Genomic DNA, 17,776 nt, shown 5'->3' with positions numbered 1-17,776 from the left:
TCAATACTTCTGGGAGTTAACTTAACGCTTCTCAAGACGGTTGCTTTACAAGTTTGTTGACGGAACACTAAATTGTCTTACTATACCAAATAACCAAAATGGTAAACATGTAAATCCATAATAAAGTCATCACAGCTGATTTCCAGGTCTATTTAGTAAAACAACAATTTGATCCTTATGGAATAAATGTAGTGTGCGTGTGTGTGCATGTGCATGAGTGTGTGTGAGTATGTGTGTGTGCCCTCATGTGGAGGAACTACTGAAACACAATAATCCAAATGTTTGGGCCATAAAATGCAACAATTTGATGTAAAAAAAAAGGCATCAGATTCCCACTGAATGAAGCGGCAGCGACTGAGACGTGTTCCAAGATGAAATCCATGCTAATGTTTGTGAACAGAACATATCCATCTTTCCCACTAACCCCCAACAGGCGCCTGGAAACCAAAGAGCTTAACCAAAAAGGGTGAGAATAAAACCATAAATAACAGTGCCAACATTTGATGAAGACTTACCTGTGTTGTAGTTCAGTTTCCAGGTAATCATCTTTTTGAGAAGCGATGAAGACGAGAAGTCGAAAACAGGAGGAAATCTTCTTCAGTAACTTTTCAGTCCTGCAAAAAAAGCTTCACGCACAATAATAAAGAACAACTAGAAGGTGAATTCATGAATGGCGACCTCCACCAATACTATTTTCAGAAAGAAAAGTAGTTCCTGCATCAGTCAGATCAGATTCAAAACTGTACGGTTTCTTTATCGACCCACAAACAAACAAACAAACCAACAAAAAAGCAAAAACCTAGCAAAATAAACAAACTAACAAAAAAGCTGTAGCTGTGACAAACGAAATGTTTCTGATCCAATAATAATGACAAATAATAATAATAATAATACATGGGATTTGTATAGCGCTTTTGCTCAAAGACGCTTAATATAAACAAATAAATTAACAACCACACAGACCAACAAACAAACAAACACAACCTCGTAATAACAACACACGAGTCCTCCTTCAGTTTCATTACCAGAATATTTTATTCTTTTTTCCTATTAAAACACTAGCTGCCATATTTAATAAAACAGCCAAAAACGGCCAAGTGCCTCAGTCCTCGTCCTCCAATCAGATCTCCTATAGAGCGGGTCACATGGGGTTCAGTGGGCGTGTCCTTGGCTTTTTTTTGCTGCTGCACTGTGAATGGGAGCAAAAACCGGTGGTCGCCACTGATTGGCTGTGGTGGATTGTGGGCGGAGTCGAGTCTGGTCCCCTATAAAAACCGTCTCCTGGTGGAAGTATTGCATCGTTTACCAGCAGGGGGAGCACTCCTCGAATCAGACTTCTTAAAAATACTGCCTTATGTGTATGTGTATATATATTTAAATATATATATACACATACATGTACATTGGTGCCTCCTGGAGGGAATTCAAAAGTAAAAAAATGTGGTATTTAACGTAAAGAAAATGGGATTTTTATGTTGGTTTTGAGTGTCGATAACTTTAAAGGCATGTCTACGTGTATACAGATATTACCTGGAAAATGTTGTTTTATTTTTCTACTAATTTACCGTATGTTTTTCAATTAATTGATAATCTTCGTGTACGTGAAACGTCTAAAAATTATCATCAAAGCTCCAGTCTTGAAATATCTTAAAAATGACTATTTGACTATTTCTTAACACCGCGTAAAAAATATAAGCCATCTCAAAATATCTGTATACTCGTAGACGTGGCCTAAAAGTAAAGGTTAGGGAATGTTGTTTATTATCTTTCTCATGTCTGTATGGTAAAAATAAAGCTACAACCGGCTAACTTAGCTTAGCATAAAGACTCGAAACAGGAGGAAAAAGCTAGCTTAGCGCTAACAAAATCCACCTACCAGCAACTATAAGGCTGATTAACTGTATTTGTTTAATTTGTATAAAAAGTAAAAAGTAGTCTTCATGCTAAGCTAATATGTCCTGGTGCTAGATTCATAGTTAGCGTACAGACTGGAGAGTTTAACTATCGACATGAAAGAGAATTTCTCAAAAATGTCAGTAAGTTCTCGTGAAAGGTCACTCCTGCATTCTGATTGGTCCAGACTGTTGCCGGGCAGAAAAAAAAAGATATTTAATGTGGGAGGTGGAAAAGGAGTAGAACTTAAATATAACAATTAGAAACAGGAGGAGAAACAGGGAGCTTTAATAATGGAAATAAAAATGAAATTAAAAGGTGAAAACTGGGAAAGAGCTGCGTCCATGTGAAAGGGATGTGCTAACATTTAAACATTTGTTCTGTTACTTTAATCCACCAATCAGAGGCATTATGACACATCCCACGTTTTAAAGGATGTTCAAAAAACAAGTGCAAATCATTTTAAATGTCAAACATCCCGCTCAGTGACTCTTTGTGTTTCTGGCTGCTAAACTTGACCTCATTAATTAAAAAATAAACAAAAAAAATCTTTAAAATTAACACGAATCTTCACATGATATGAACAAACCAAAAAAGGATATTTTTTCTTTTTTTATTATGAAATAGTGCTACAATGTACATTGCATTTCCTCTCCTGACTCTCCGCTGTCTGCTGATGTCTGTGTGTGTGTGTGTGTGTGTGTAATGCTGCTGGGGATATTGTTCCTGCCAAAGATCAGAGAGCTGTGACACAGTGTGTGAAATAATTATCCACCTGACAGGTGATTTTATTGTTTAAAATCCGTTTTTTTAAAAGCTTCTCTCGACAAAAATAGTCAATTTTTTAAGAGGAATCACAGGATCAGATGGACAGTTATTTACAGTGTGTGTGTGTGTGTGTGTGTTGTACTGTGCTGGCGTTAAGTCCACATGGAGGGGGGGGGTTGGGAAATAAAATAAAAAGTAAACAGAGAATGAGGTAAGGAACAAACCAAAGTTAAAATCATAAAGTCTATCAGTGTTTAGAGAGAGCAGGAAGTCCTCTCCTGGCCAGATTCACTGTGAGTGTGTGCAGGTGGAGAAACCTAAAAGGGGCCGGGGCTAGGAGGTGATGATTGACAGCCAGGAGGACCAATGGCAGGCAGGCAAGCAGGCAGGAGGAGGAGGTAGAGCCAATCAGAAGGCCTGCTGGGCGGGATTGTAGTTGAACGTGGAGGGAACGTGAGGCCGCTCTTCTAGTTTTTCATACTCCAGGTGAAACTCCTGAAAACACACGGAGAGGAAGTCAGATTTATGAAACAGAGGATGAGGGTCGACATTTATTAATTAGGAATAAATGGGAATTTCAGATTCCAAGATTCAAGTCGTATGTTTTAGAGAAAAAACGATGAGAATAACTTCGATGTGTGAAACTCAACAATAACAAAAAGATTATTACTGAGATTTACGGGCTATATTTAAAAGAGAAATCTCAAGATATAAATGTTAATATTCTGAGATTAAAGTGAAAAAAGAATATATTTAAATCTCCAAGAAATAAAAGTAGAAAATGTTAAGATTAAAGTAACATTAAAAAACACAGATTTTCTCTCACATTAAAGCTGAGTTTAGAATAGACAGTACATACGTGTGGACATGATTGTGTGTCAGGAATAAATAAACAACTTTTTTAATGTTTTCTACCTTCGCCACCTTCCTCCAGTTGAGGCAGTCGAAGAAGTAGTAGGTCCCTCTCTCGTAGGCGTTGGTCTTCAGCGTGGGCTCCATCCCCGGAGCCCGAGTGATCCAAACCCGCTCCTCCTTATGGTACCGCCAGTCCCTGTTAAACCTACACACACACACACACACACACACACACACACACATACACACACACACGTAAAAAGGACTGCTGAAAAAAAAAATCCCATCTAATAATTGTTTTGATTGAGTGTTTAAACTGTTCTGTTGTGATTGGTCAACCGCATAGAGATGTGTTACAATGTGTTGGAGCGCCAGCCAATAGGAGCGCGAGTGTTCCGTAGTGATGTCACTATGTTCCGTAACTTTGGTATTTCAGCCTTTGCCGACCATTTACATGTTTACAAGAGGGCCACCTTACATTACATGTTAGACGCTTTTATCCAAAGAGACTTACATACTCAATACTGTGGACAATCCCCACAGGAGCACTTTGGGGTGAAGTGTCTCAGGGACACAACGACATGCTGACTGCAGTGGGGTTTGAACCTGTGCTCCCTTGATCCCAACACCAACGCACTAGTCCACTGCGCCACACGCCTCCCTTTAATTGTTATGTTTTTTCCAGTTTATTGTTATTTGTGTTTTTGTGTCTCACAGTTCTACTGCAGCCAGAAGTTGTAGTAGGTCTCCTCCGTTCATGTAGTAGAGGTAAAACAGCAGATCTTCTCCATACCGCGACAACTTGATAGCTGCTAACTGGAGACATGAAAAGAACAGGGGAACAGGTTTAACATATGATTTACGACATCTAGTGCATTTATTATACAGTAAATAATAGATTAAATTAACTGAACACTAAAACACTAAGTCATTTTACATTTTTTACCAATACCAATCATTTTCTTATTATTTACTAGGTACCAGAGGTGGGGACTCGAGTCACATGACTTGACTCGAGTCAGACTCGAGTCGCATATTTTTGGACTTGAGACTTGCTTGACTAACATTGATAAAAGACTTGACTTGACTTTGACTTGGTATTCATGACTTGAGACTTGACTTAAGCTTGAGACAGATTACTTGAAAGGACTTGACTGTTTAAAATTAAATATTTGCGTTTGTTTTTGTAGTGAGATATTACGTTTAGTTTTTTCGAAAAACGTGATTGGGTGATTATAGCGCCGTGCGCGCAAACCTGGCAACCCACTAGACGGCAGGAGTGTCAGTTAACATGGCAGCGGCTAGCGTTACTCCACAAATAGTGAAGTTTGGATTCAAGGATTATGTTGTCGATGACGCTAATAAGAAGAGAACAGCGGTATGCAGGGTCTGCAGCATAAAGATCAGTGACACGACCACCACAACATCCAACTTCATTCGTCACTACAAAAAACCCACAGAGAAAGCTGCGTGAATGTGTTGTGTTAGCTAGGAAGCTAACGTTAAGTTTAAGCTACGTCAGACTTGGTTTCAAATCGATTAAGCAAAGAGAAGACAAAACGGTAAATGAACACTAGAACCGCCAAGGGATTCATTTTGACTAACCCTGATACTGACGGGCTGTCAGGAGAGGGAGAGAGAGAGAGAGAGAGAGAGAGAGAGAGAGAGAGAGAGAGAGAGAGAGGAGAGAGAGAGAGAGAGAGAGGAAAAGAGATGCCTCGTTTATTTTATTAAATGTGGAAACTGGGCTTATTCATCAGAATTTCGTATGACTTGACTTGCTTGACTCTCACCACAGTGACTTGGGACTTGCTTGATACTTGTAGGTCAAGACTTGAGACTTGCTCATGACTTGCACATGTAGGACTTACTCCCACCTCTGCATGGTACATTCAGGTAAAAATCAGGGTTAATTTCCTGTAAATATTAACTAGTTCTTCAGCATCTATGTACAGTTAATCATTGATGGAAGAACTGATAAAAATGTGGTATAATTGACAGAGATGCTCAAACATGAAACACTGAATTACTTTCCGGTGTTTATTTGAGGTACGTACCTTGTCCCTTATGTGGATGTTGGTTAAATACTCTGAGGGGACGTGAAAGTCTGCGGAGAGAAGAGGAAGCAAAACGAGGTCAAACACTCCATAATTATCCCAAATAAATCACATATAAATGAAACTATACTCACCTATGTCCTGCGGTCGACACGGAGCCGACGCCCAGGGAGACGCAAACTTAGGATAAAGATTCCTGAGACAAATTGAGAAAGAGATTCTTATTAGATTTTGAAACACATTGTTAAATAAAAACATGAAAAAGCTTTGGGGTCTCATCGTACTCCGGGGAGTTGAGGTTGAGGCCCAGCGTTGTGAGGTCGGAGCCCAGAGCCAGGTGCACCATGCCGGGGTCGGTCTCTGCCGCCCGGATGAACGTCAGCAGGCCGATCATCCCAAACTGATCCGTTACCATGCCGATCGGGATGTTGGTCACCCGCCCTGCAAAAAAAAAGAGAGGAAAAGCGAACGTTATAAAGCTGTAAAGGAACTACAGCACGGTCACATGACTTCACGTCATCACCGCTAAGCTAAAGGTGGCTAATGTTGGGCTATAAAGGAACTACAGCACGGTCACATGACTTCACGTCACCACCGCTAAGCTAAAGGTGGCTAATGTTGGGCTATAATGGAACTACAGCACGGTCACATGACTTCACGTCACCACCGCTAAGCTAAAGGCGGCTAATGTTGGGCTATAAAGGAACTACAGCACGGTCACATGACTTCACGTCACCACCGCTAAGCTAAAGGTGGCTAATGTTGGGCTATAATGGAACTACAGCACGGTCACATGACTTCACGTCACCACCGCTAAGCTAAAGGCGGCTAATGTTGGGCTATAAAGGAACTACAGCACGGTCACATGACTTCACGTCACCACCGCTAAGCTAAAGGTGGCTAATGTTGGGCTATAATGGAACTACAGCACGGTCACATGACTTCACGTCACCACCGCTAAGCTAAAGGCGGCTAATGTTGGGCTATAAAGGAACTACAAGCACGGTCACATGACTTCACGTCACCAGCGCTAAGCTAAAGGGCTGGCTAATGTTGGGCTATACAGGAACTACAGCACGGTCACATGACTTCACGTCACCACCGCTAAGCTAAAGGTGGCTAATGTTGGGCTATAAAGGAACTACAGCACGTCACATGACTTCACGTCACCACCGCTAAGCTAAAGGTGGCTAATGTTGGGCTATAAAGGAACTACAGCATGGTCACATGACTTCACGTCACCACCGCTAAGCTAAAGGCGGCTAATGTTGGGCTATACAGGAACTACAGCACGGTCACATGACTTCACGTCACCACCGCTAAGCTAAAGGTGGCTAATGTTGGGCTATAAAGGAACTACAGCACGTCACATGACTTCACGTCACCACCGCTAAGCTAAAGGTGGCTAATGTTGGGCTATAAAGGAACTACAGCACGGTCACATGACTTCACGTCACCACCGCTAAGCTAAAGGCGGCTAATGTTGGGCTATAAAGAAACTACAGCACGGTCACATGACTTCACGTCACCACCGCTAAGCTAAAGGTGGCTAATGTTGGGCTATAAAGGAACGACAGCACGGTCACATGACTTCACGTCACCACCGCTAAGCTAAAGGTGGCTAATGTTGGGCTATAAAGGAACTACAGCACGGTCACATGACTTGAAATATGTATTATTTTTCTTTGGTCTCACCATCAGGAAGCACCTGAATCCCTTTCTTCTGCTGGTTGTTGTTGCTAGGCGCGGAGCTCTTGTCTCCGGGGAACTTTGGACCGTCTGAGTTGGAGGCGGGCTTACCCGACGAGTTCAGATTCTGATTGGACAAAAACGGAGGGAAAAAACAGTCCGAAAAAATGGGACGAGTCAGGACGTGAGAGCGCTGCACAAGTAAGGAAAAGACACCGTGATGAAAAACAGATTAACACTCGATTCACACCAAGTTAATTTTCGTTAATTTAGTTTAGTTTCGACAAACAAACACAAACAGAAAAAGTAAACAAAATATATTTAAAGGAGTAAGGAGTCTAACCGTTTTGCTGTCTTCGCTGGTGCTGCTGGGGTCTTTTGATTGGTAGTTGGGCCCGGGGAGAGCCGGGAAATCCTCGTTGTGAATCGAGAAATCCTGAGACTGCTCATTGGATGGCTTCGTTACCATGCCAACTGGAAACATGGAGGATAGCGTGGTTAGCGACGCAACGACTGCAACGCAATAATGGGATACGATAAAAACATTAGAGTCACAATTAAAAAAAGATCCCAGTTTCTCTTGGGTGGTAATTGTACACATTTCTCCACATTTCTATTATGTCATTACATCTTTTAATATTTAGAAACACATTTTATTCTACTTTACTTTGCACATTTAAACTTTCTCTTCTTATATATATATATATTTTGTTTTATCTTAAATTTGACATTTTCACTTTCTCTTTTTATAATTATGTTTATATAATTGTTTGTAATGGAGTAACTGATACCAACCCCACTTTCTCAACGGGGTAAATACATTATTTTGCTTTATCTGTGTCTTCTTTTAATCTTTTATGACATTACTGAAGCAGAGTTTAGAAAAGGTGGCTTTTAATTTGACTATATTGTACAGATATAGGCTCTAAATTGAAACAAGTAATGATATTAAAGTGTGTTTTTGGTTTGCTAACACACACACACACACTGCTTTCTCTTACCGTACGGAGCCCGACCGGCCAGCGGGTTGAGGAGCGGTGTGGGATTCGAGCCTCCGTCCCTCCGACTCCGATCCGCTAACGCGGGGAAGTCCGACAGATCCAACCCCGTCACATTCTCACTGCCGTCTACACACACACACACACACAACACACACCACACACACACACACCCACACACACACACACACACACACACACACACACACACAACCACACCACACACACACACACACCACACACACACACACCACACACACACACACACACACACACACACACACACACACACACACACACACCACACACACACACACAACACACACACACACACACACACAACACACACACACACCCACACACACACACACACACACACACACACAACACACACACCACACACACACACACACACACACACAAAGTATCTTCATGTGTGTAACAGCCAAAGGAAAGGAAAGGAAATACAAAACAATGGTATTCAATGCGTTTCTTTTGATGTACCTGTGCCGTTGAAGATGTTGTTGGATAGGGAGCTGTTCATGTTGTATCCTGGATTCCTGTTCACACCAAACCCCGACATACTGACACACAAACAGAGACACAATAAAGGATTAGTTTGATACTTTAATCTTAAAGAAACAGTGCATCAATTAATAAGACTTTTAAAACATGCTTTTATTTAATTAAATATTAAGCTTTCATCCATATTTGTTGTTGTTTATCCTAAAACTTTGCTTTAAAAGCTGCTCACATGGAAAGCACATATTAAATAACTAAAATGAAACTATAAAAAAGTGAAGTATAGAAAACAAAATGAGAATAATAGAAGTAAATAATCAGCCGAAACTCAACAAGTAAAGGATGAATGCATAGATATAGTCAAAGGACCTGTTTATGGTGAAGGGCTGCCGTGCTTGCTGCTGTTTGGGCATCCCGATGATGCTGGGTGACGACCGGCTGGGACTGCCCATGCTGCTGCTCCTGCCGCCCCCCCCCCTCTCCACTCCCACACCCCCCATCCCCCCCGACTGCGCCGTGGGACCCCCGACCTGCTGGCTGTGGTTCAGGACGCTCCGGGTGTTCATCGGCAGAATCCCCCTGCAGAGAGACGAGGGAGAAGCAACGTGAGGAGGGGCAGCAGGATGTGAAATATGGAGGTTTACGGGACTAATAGAATAATATAATTTATAACTGGACTTGTCTTCACATTTTTAATAATAATAATACATTTGATTTCTAAGTGCTTTTTCAGGTGCTCAAAGACACTTTACAGTGGTGATAAAAAAGAAATAAATAGAAAAACAAAAAGTTGAATTAAAATATTAAAACGGAAACAACATTAACCTGTTCAGCCCCGAGCCTGTTTTTCAGGTCTCAGGCTCGAAAATGACTTTCCCAGAACAAATGACCATATCTTCCCTTCTAAAAGGGTTAAATTAATAATCTTTATTCTCAAAGTAATGATAAACCTGTGAGTTGGATTTAGAAAAGTGAGAATCAATATAGATGTTTTTTTATTTTAAAGTCAATTCAGATTGAACATTGTAAAAACATTTAAATTATAGTGTCCGTCCAAAACATTACTTATAGTGAAAACTACCCTTGGATGATGGGATAGGAGACTAAAAGCTTTAGGAATCCAAACTATAACATATAATAAGTATCCTGTATCAAGATTGATGCAAAACAAGTGACATTTGACCTTTTTAGAGAGATTTAGCAAAGAAAAACACTTCTGGGGTCATTTGGGTGGATTTTCCATATCTCTGGAACCCCTTTGTCGATTTGGATGATTGACATATTTTTTTTAACCCGTTAGAGCCAATAGAATCAAGGGGAAGTTCCTAAAAATCCATCTAAACATTACCCATTGGTGAATGAGTGATGCGTAGCCAGAATGCCCCGGAACCGGAAGCTGCGATGCACTCTGGTGGCTATCGTAGCAGCTAATATGAAAACTCCGTTATTGACATAAATATGCTGATGGATTATCAGAAATCATTTCAAAGTGACAGACACATTGGATTAACCTATGGATTAACGTTTTAATGCCATTGAACACGACTTTTGATCAGAATAACAGCAACGGCAAGACTTATTTTCCGATTTGGTTCTGTAAAGCTAATTTTGTTGGTGTTGTCATTTCGCCGCGAGTTCTGATCGCTCAGTGATGATCGCTCAGTTCTGATCGCTCAGTGATGATCGCTCAGTGAGGATCGCTCAGTTCTGATCGCTCAGTGATGATCGCTCAGTTCTGATCGCTCAGTGATGATCGCTCAGTGAGGATCGCTCAGTGAGGATCGCTCAGTGAGGATCGCTTAGTGAGGATCGCTCAGTGAGGATCGCTCAGTGATGATCGCTCAGTTCTGATCGCTCAGTGATGATCGCTCAGTGAGGATCGCTCAGTGATGATCGCTCAGTTCTGATCGCTTAGTGAGGATCGCTCAGTGAGGATCGCTCAGTGATGATCGCTCAGTTCTGATCGCTCAGTGATGATCGCTCAGTGATGATCGCTCAGTGATGATCGCTCAGTTCTGATCGCTCAGTTCTGATCGCTCAGTTCTGATCGCTCAGTGAGGATCGCTCAGTGAGGATCGCTCAGTGAGGATCGCTCAGTGAGGATCGCTCAGTGATGATCGCTCAGTTCTGATCGCTCAGTGATGATCGCTCAGTGATGATCGCTCAGTGATGATCGCTCAGTTCTGATCGCTCAGTGAGGATCGCTCAGTGAGGATCGCTCAGTGAGGATCGCTCAGTGAGGATCGCTCAGTGATGATCGCTCAGTGATGATCGCTCAGTGATGATCGCTCAGTTCTGATCGCTCAGTGATGATCGCTCAGTTCTGATCGCTCAGTTCTGATCGCTCAGTTCTGATCGCTCAGTTCTGATCGCTCAGTTCTGATCGCTCAGTGAGGATCGCTCAGTTCTGATCGCTCAGTTCTGATCGCTCAGTTCTGATCGCTCAGTTCTGATCGCTCAGTGATGATCGCTCAGTTCTGATCGCTCAGTTCTGATCGCTCAGTTCTGATCGCTCAGTTCTGATCGCTCAGTTCTGATCGCTCAGTTCTGATCGCTCAGTGAGGATCGCTCAGTTCTGATCGCTCAGTTCTGATCGCTCAGTGAGGATCGCTCAGTGAGGATCGCTCAGTGAGGATCGCTCAGTGAGGATCGCTCAGTTCTGATCGCTCAGCGATGATCGCTCAGCGATGATCGCTCAGCGATGACCGCTCAGCGAGGATCGCTCAGCGATGATCGCTCAGCGATGACCGCTCAGCGATGACCGCTCAGCGAGGATCGCTCAGCGATGATCGCTCAGCGATGATCGCTCAGCGATGATCGCTCAGCGAGGATCGCTCAGTTCTGATCGCTCAGTTCTGATCGCTCAGTTCTGATCGCTCAGCGATGATCGCTCAGCGATGACCGCTCAGCGATGACCGCTCAGCGAGGATCGCTCAGCGATGATCGCTCAGCGAGGATCGCTCAGTGATGATCGCTCAGCGATGATCGCTCAGTGAAGATCGCTCAGTGAGGATCGCTCAGTGATGATCGCTCAGTGATGATCGCTCAGTGATGATCGCTCAGTGATGATCGCTCAGTGATGATCGCTCAGTGATGATACCAATACCAGTAGAATCTGTGGAATCTCAGCTTGCTAATCGATATCTTGTTTGTGCAGATACGATAAGTAATAAGGGTTTCAATTGTGTTAACTGTGATTCGGCCATCCATAGGGTTTAGTTAGTCTACAAGTAGATATTTTACTCTTTAGTTCAGTTTTATTTCTATTTCGTGATGTTTATATTTACGTTGGTTTATCATCTACTCTTTTTATGTTCACATTATGTGCAGTACCTTGCTCTGACATGCTGCGGTGAGGAAAAAAGTTCCCAAATTAGGATCAATAAAGTCTATAAAATCTTATATGTATATATATATATATATATCTTATATGATGCAGGAAGGCCAGCTTGAGTTGTGTATCTACGAGTTTAAAGGTTCATTAGACGTGATACAACGCTAATGTGTTATATCATATATTTAGGGTGTGTGTGTGTGTGTGTGTGTGTGTGTGTGTTTGTGTGTGTTACCTGCTGGGTGAGGGGGGTGTGTGCATCGTGCCGGTGTTCGCTGTGCTGCCGTGGCTCGGGAGTTGGCTTCCTGGTTGGTTTAATCCACTTCGACTTAACTGCGGCGCTGCACTGCTGTTCATCCCACGCATGGGAAACCCCAGAGCGCCTAAAGATACAGAGAGAGAGAGAAAACATGTTTATACTGATATACTTTTATCAGCTGCAGATGTGTATTACATTAAATAAACTAAAAGGGGGTCCTGCTGATGTTCAGGTGTAAATCAGTATGTAGTGTCTCTACTTTAAAGAGTCCTCTCCTGCTGATGTTCAGGTGTATATCAGCATGTAGTGTCTCTACTTTAAAGAGTCCTCTCCTGCTGATGTTCAGGTGTATATCAGTATGTAGTTGTCTCTACTTTAAAGAGTCCTCTCCTGCTGATGTTCAGGTTGTATATCAGTATGTAGTGTCTCTACTTTAAAGAGTCCTCTCCTGCTGATGTTCAGGTGTAAATCAGTATGTAGTGTCTCTACTTTAAAGAGTCCTCTCCTGCTGATGTTCAGGTGTATATCAGCATGTAGTGTCTCTACTTTAAAGAGTCCTCTCCTGCTGATGTTCAGGTGTATATCAGTATGTAGTTGTCTCTACTTTAAAGAGTCCTCTCCTGCTGATGTTCAGGTGTATATCAGTATGTAGTGTCTCTACTTTAAAGAGTCCTCTCCTGCTGATGTTCAGGTGTATATCAGTATGTAGTGTCTCTACTTTAAAGAGTCCTCTCCTGCTGATGTCAGGTGTATATCAGTATGTAGTGTCTCTCCTTTAAAGAGTCCTCTCCTCCTGATGTTCAGGTGTATATCAGTATGTAGTGTCTCTACTTTAAAGAGTCCTCTCCTGCTGATGTTCAGGTGTATATCAGTATGTAGTGTCTCTACTTTAAAGAGTCCTCTCCTGCTGATGTTCAGTGTATATCAGTATGTAGTGTCTCTACTTTAAGAGTCCTCTCCTGCTGATGTTCAGGTGTATATCAGTATGTAGTGTCTCTACTTTAAAGAGTCCTCTCCTGCTGATGTTCAGGTGGATATCAGTATGTAGTGTCTCTACTTTAAAGAGTCCTCTCCTGCTGATGTTCAGGTGTATATCAGTATGTAGTGTCTCTACTTTAAGAGTCCTCTCCTGCTGATGTTCTGGTGTATATCAGTATGTAGTGTCTCTACTTTAAAGAGTCCTCTCCTGCTGATGTTCAGGTGTATATCAGTATGTAGTGTCTCTACTTTAAAGAGTCCTCTCCTGCTGGTGTTCAGGTGTATATCAGTATGTAGTGTCTCTACTTTAAAGAGTCCTCTCCTGCTGATGTTCAGGTGTATATCAGTATGTAGTGTCTCTACTTTAAAGAGTCCTCTCTGCTGGTGTTCAGGTGTATTTCAGTATGTAGTGTCTCTACTTTAAAGAGTCCTCTCCTGCTGATGTTCAGGTGTATATCAGTATGTAGTGTCTCTACTTTAAAGAGTCCTCTCCTGCTGGTGTTCAGGTGTATATCAGTATGTAGTGTCTCTACTTTAAAGAGTCTTACTCTGCGGGCCATATAAACTGGCTCCTAGCTGTGACAGTTGACCCGTTGAGGAAGCAGAGGAAGACGTCAGCATCTGGAGAGAAAAGAAACACAATATATTTTATTTATGAAACACAAAGGTATGTCCACCTGTCCACCCTGCAGTTGTCGATAAACAGTACAAAAAACGGTTATTACTCCTTTCTTATAAAATACCAACTTGTTTTCCTAAAGAAATGTTTTAATAATTTTACCAAAATAAGTCAAACGTCTCAAATGAATAATGTTATCTCAAAAGAAGTGGAAAGACGTTGCTTAAAAATAGGACTAACGTTGGGTTGTAAGTAAAAATGAAAAACAAAGATAAGGGGGAAATAATACAATGGCAGCTGAAGCGTTGAAACATAATTTCTTAGTATTTTTGTTTTACTTTGTGACTCTCTAAATTAGAAAATAACGCACCATGGTGAAAGAAATCCATAATGCAACTGAACCAGAAATAATGGAAGTACAGTCTCGCCTTGCAACAACTTTCTCCAAGTTAAAAACAACTAAGCTGGTACTGTTTGGGGGTTTTGTAAATAGTAGTAAACAAACAGATGCAGTTTTAATCAAATCCCTGAGGAATATTTGAACAGTTTATTTACGTCTTTGTCAGGGCGGTGAGGAGGGAACATGGACTGCTGGGTGTAGTAGAGACTGGAGTCGTCCGCGTAATCGCTCTCTATCCCTCCCTCCATAAACTTCTTCCGGTTAGCACCAAACATACCGTGTGTCACCTGAGAAATAAAAACACAGGACACTCAGATTCAAACGTCCGCTGTTATCAGGAGCAAACACATTACTCTGCAAGCCCAAACGCATGCCTACATCTTTGAGAATAAAGTCACATTAAGTCGTTCTTTTTTTAAACTCTCAACATTTTAAGTCTGCAAACACAAACCGGTATTATGCTCACATTGTGTCACAAAATCTAAGTTAAAACAAAGCAAATACATTTAATAAAGCAGATAAAACCGATGTTTGTTGTCTGTTTAACTTAGATGTTAAAGACTGTCCCAAAATGCTGCTGAATTAATCTACTTGCTCAGATAATCCGCTTTTCTTTGAGGCACAGTGATTATTAATAATTTTGAAGATGGGCACAGCAGCGCCTATATAAGCCAAACCATGGTTACTCTAACTCCTTAAGCACATAACTTTTTGTGTAAGTATACAGAGAGTAGGTTTGGAAAAAGTGTACATTTTGTGATTTTAAATGAAGCTTCAGCATCTTATTTGAAGAGCACTGACCACAGATTATCCTGCAACATCAGACTCGTCTGAACAAATAAATAAATGCAACCAAATCACAATTTCTTCCCCTTGTGTTTGAGGGGAAATGAGCACCACTTTTCCTGGATGGTAACACAAAAACTCTGGGAACATTGTTATAATTTTTCCACAGGTCTCCCTTGAAAAAGAGATCGTTGATCTCAATGGGATTTTTCACCTGGTTAAATAAAGGCTACACACAAACAATTATTGTCTGTAGATTTTAGAACAAACGGTTTCACCAGTCTGGCATCTGTTAAAAAGCTACAGACATATGAATGATGAAAATAACCATCATAACATATGTTTTTGTGCATTATTCTTTAATGATCTATATGTGAAAGAGTGAGACAAAGTGTGCACATTATAACCCTTCACTTTATGATCAGCATCTCTCTTCATCACTTGTGCTTAGTCCAGGACAGTCTGACTGCAAAGCCTGATAGCATTTAGCCCACGGTGTAGCATTGCTATCCACTAAACAGTGTCTTACAGGCTTATTATGATTAATAAAGTGTGACTTGGAAACAGTGTGTTTCAGGATAGAAACAGCCCCCTGAACCAAAAAGTAGTTTCACAGATGTTTTTATTCTAATTACAACAACAATAAAGATCATTGTACACATAAGTAATATGTATTTAAGTGCCTATGGGATACTTTATTCAAACAGTATTTATGATTTCCTATTTCCTTCTTTGTGTTATCATCATAGGTTTCATTCTAAAAATAAATAAAGAATACATATAAAATACAATAACGTAAGATAATCGTAAGTGTCAAATGTGGGTACACACTTTTTTGATAAGCAGAAAAAAAAGCGAAAATAGAATCAAATCGTGGTTTTATTTGAATGAAAGCCTTGTAAATTCCACTGCACCTTAGTACGACAACAATAGACATGTGTATTGTTACAAATGGATTTAAAAGTCGATGTACAAAAAGTGTCTTGAACTTAGTGGGTTGGATAGAGGTACAATTAAGCAGATAGGCCAGCAGTCAAATTAAAATACAGAAATTGAATAGTAAAAAGTAGTTTCTGAGCTTCACATTTCTTTTCGTTTCAAAGAAAGCTGCAGCAAAAGGCTAATGTTAGCTTTATGAGCTAATGCTATGTCCCATAATCTTCCTAACTAAAACCACCATTAAATCACCACAGCTTTCCTCCCACATTCACATATTAACCAAGATATCCTGATTATAATTATGTTCCGGAGTACCGTTAAAGTAAAAGCTTGTATCTGGCATTAGGTGTGAACTGTGTCAGGAGCTACATGATAGCTAAGTAGTGAGCTTGTGCTAGCAGCTTAATCATTAGGAATGTATAGGGACGCTAGCGTGGGAGCTAATGCTCACTGCTAATCGGCTAACAGCAACAAATAAACGCCACTTTTGGAGACAGTTTTAAGCGGATCTGTTGAACCAGGAAAGTGGGATTAAACTGGGGGTGTGAAGGAAGGTAACAAGCAGAGATAAGAGCCAAAGACAGGAGTGTTTTTCTCCGGGTTTTGGGCCTCCGTCGGCTAACATTAGCTTCCAAAACAACAACAGAAACAGCGGAACACAAACTCCAGCTTTAAAGAAGAGCTTTATCCTCCCCTTGTGTCGTGGTAAACCCTACCCGAGTGTGCTGTTTGTATTCACTTAAATACGGGTTTCGTGTGAATAAAAGAAGGATATAAATGAAAGGAATAAAAGAAGAAGATCTTACCGCTTCATCAATCTGTCTTCCCCGCTACTATCCAAGATGGCCGACATCTCTTCGCCAATCAGCGAGGAGGATGGTGGGGAGCGCGCGGATCCCCAATCACTTACTACTAGTGTAGTAAGGCAATATTACAATACATCTATACGATACTATACTATACTATACTATACTATCCTAGACGTATAACTATACTATACTAGATACTATAACTATACTTATACAATACTATACTTTACTATACTATTACTATACAATACTATACTTGACGAGACAAGACGGGACGAGACGAGACAAGAGGAGACGGGACGAGAGAGACAAGACGGGACGAGACGAGACAAGACGAGACGAGAGGGACGAGACAAGACGGGACGAGACGAGACAAGAGGAGACGGGACGAGACGAGACAAGACGGGACGAGACGAGACAAGACGAGACGAGATCCGGGACGAGACGAGACGAGACGAGACGGGACGAGACGGGACGAGCGAGACGGGACAAGACGGGACGAGACAAGACGGGACGAGGCGAGACGAGACGGGACAAGACAAGACGGGACGAGGACGAGACGAGACGAGGAGACGAGACGGGACGAGACGAGACGGGACGAGACAAGACGGGACGAGGCGAGAGACGGACAACAAGACGGGACGGGACGAGACGAGACAGACTTGACTAAGGCCGACGACGAGACAAGACGGACGAGGCCGAGACGAGACGGGACGAGACAAGACGAGACGGGACGAGACGAGACGAGACAAGACGAGACTTTACTATACAATACTTTACTATACTATACAATATTATACTTTACTATACTATACAATACTTTACTATACTATACAATACTATACTATACTTTACTATACTATACTATAC

The 17,776-nt window shown here is 41.6% G+C and overlaps 1 protein-coding gene across 4 annotated transcripts; it reads right to left on the bottom strand.

The window, feature by feature from the left end:
* Positions 1–1,011: 1,011 nt before the first annotated feature.
* Positions 1,012–16,984, bottom strand: LOC117488255 (CCR4-NOT transcription complex subunit 2-like). Of its 4 annotated transcripts, none has more exons than XM_034137059.1 (15): positions 16,904–16,984; positions 14,528–14,659; positions 13,902–13,974; positions 12,352–12,499; positions 9,152–9,361; positions 8,765–8,844; positions 8,264–8,389; positions 7,606–7,775; positions 7,269–7,455; positions 5,858–6,014; positions 5,708–5,769; positions 5,574–5,623; positions 4,232–4,332; positions 3,577–3,721; positions 1,012–3,156 (listed from the first exon to the last, which is right to left on the bottom strand). In XM_034137059.1, exons 2-15 carry the CDS (start codon positions 14,645–14,647, stop codon positions 3,070–3,072), a joined length of 1,716 nt encoding a protein of 571 aa, XP_033992950.1. In that variant the 5' UTR covers positions 14,648–14,659; positions 16,904–16,984; the 3' UTR covers positions 1,012–3,069. The 4 variants fall into 4 exon arrangements, with proteins under 4 accessions (XP_033992950.1, XP_033992952.1, XP_033992951.1 ...); XM_034137061.1 differs by having other exon boundaries at positions 7,269–7,389; XM_034137060.1 differs by having other exon boundaries at positions 7,606–7,736.
* Between the last annotated feature and the right edge of the window lie 792 nt (positions 16,985–17,776).

This window comes from Trematomus bernacchii, unplaced genomic scaffold (assembly GCF_902827165.1).
Source record: "Trematomus bernacchii unplaced genomic scaffold, fTreBer1.1, whole genome shotgun sequence".
Lineage (NCBI taxonomy): Eukaryota > Metazoa > Chordata > Actinopteri > Perciformes > Nototheniidae > Trematomus > Trematomus bernacchii.
Note: the sequence above shows the minus strand (reverse complement) of the source record. Positions and strands in the feature narration are given on the sequence as shown.

Bases quoted from the DNA above. Each gene is read 5' to 3' on its own strand.
- LOC117488255 (XM_034137059.1), bottom strand. From the start codon at position 14,647: ATGTTTGGTGCTAACCGGAAGAAGTTTATGGAGGGAGGGATAGAGAGC. The intron at 13,975-14,527 runs GTAAATAAACTG...TTTTCTCTCCAG, and splicing joins CTCACCGCCCTGACAAAGAC to ATGCTGACGTCTTCCTCTGC. The intron at 3,722-4,231 runs GTGAGACACAAA...GTGTGTGTGTAG, and splicing joins CTTCTGGCTGCAGTAGAACT to GTTTAACAGGGACTGGCGGT.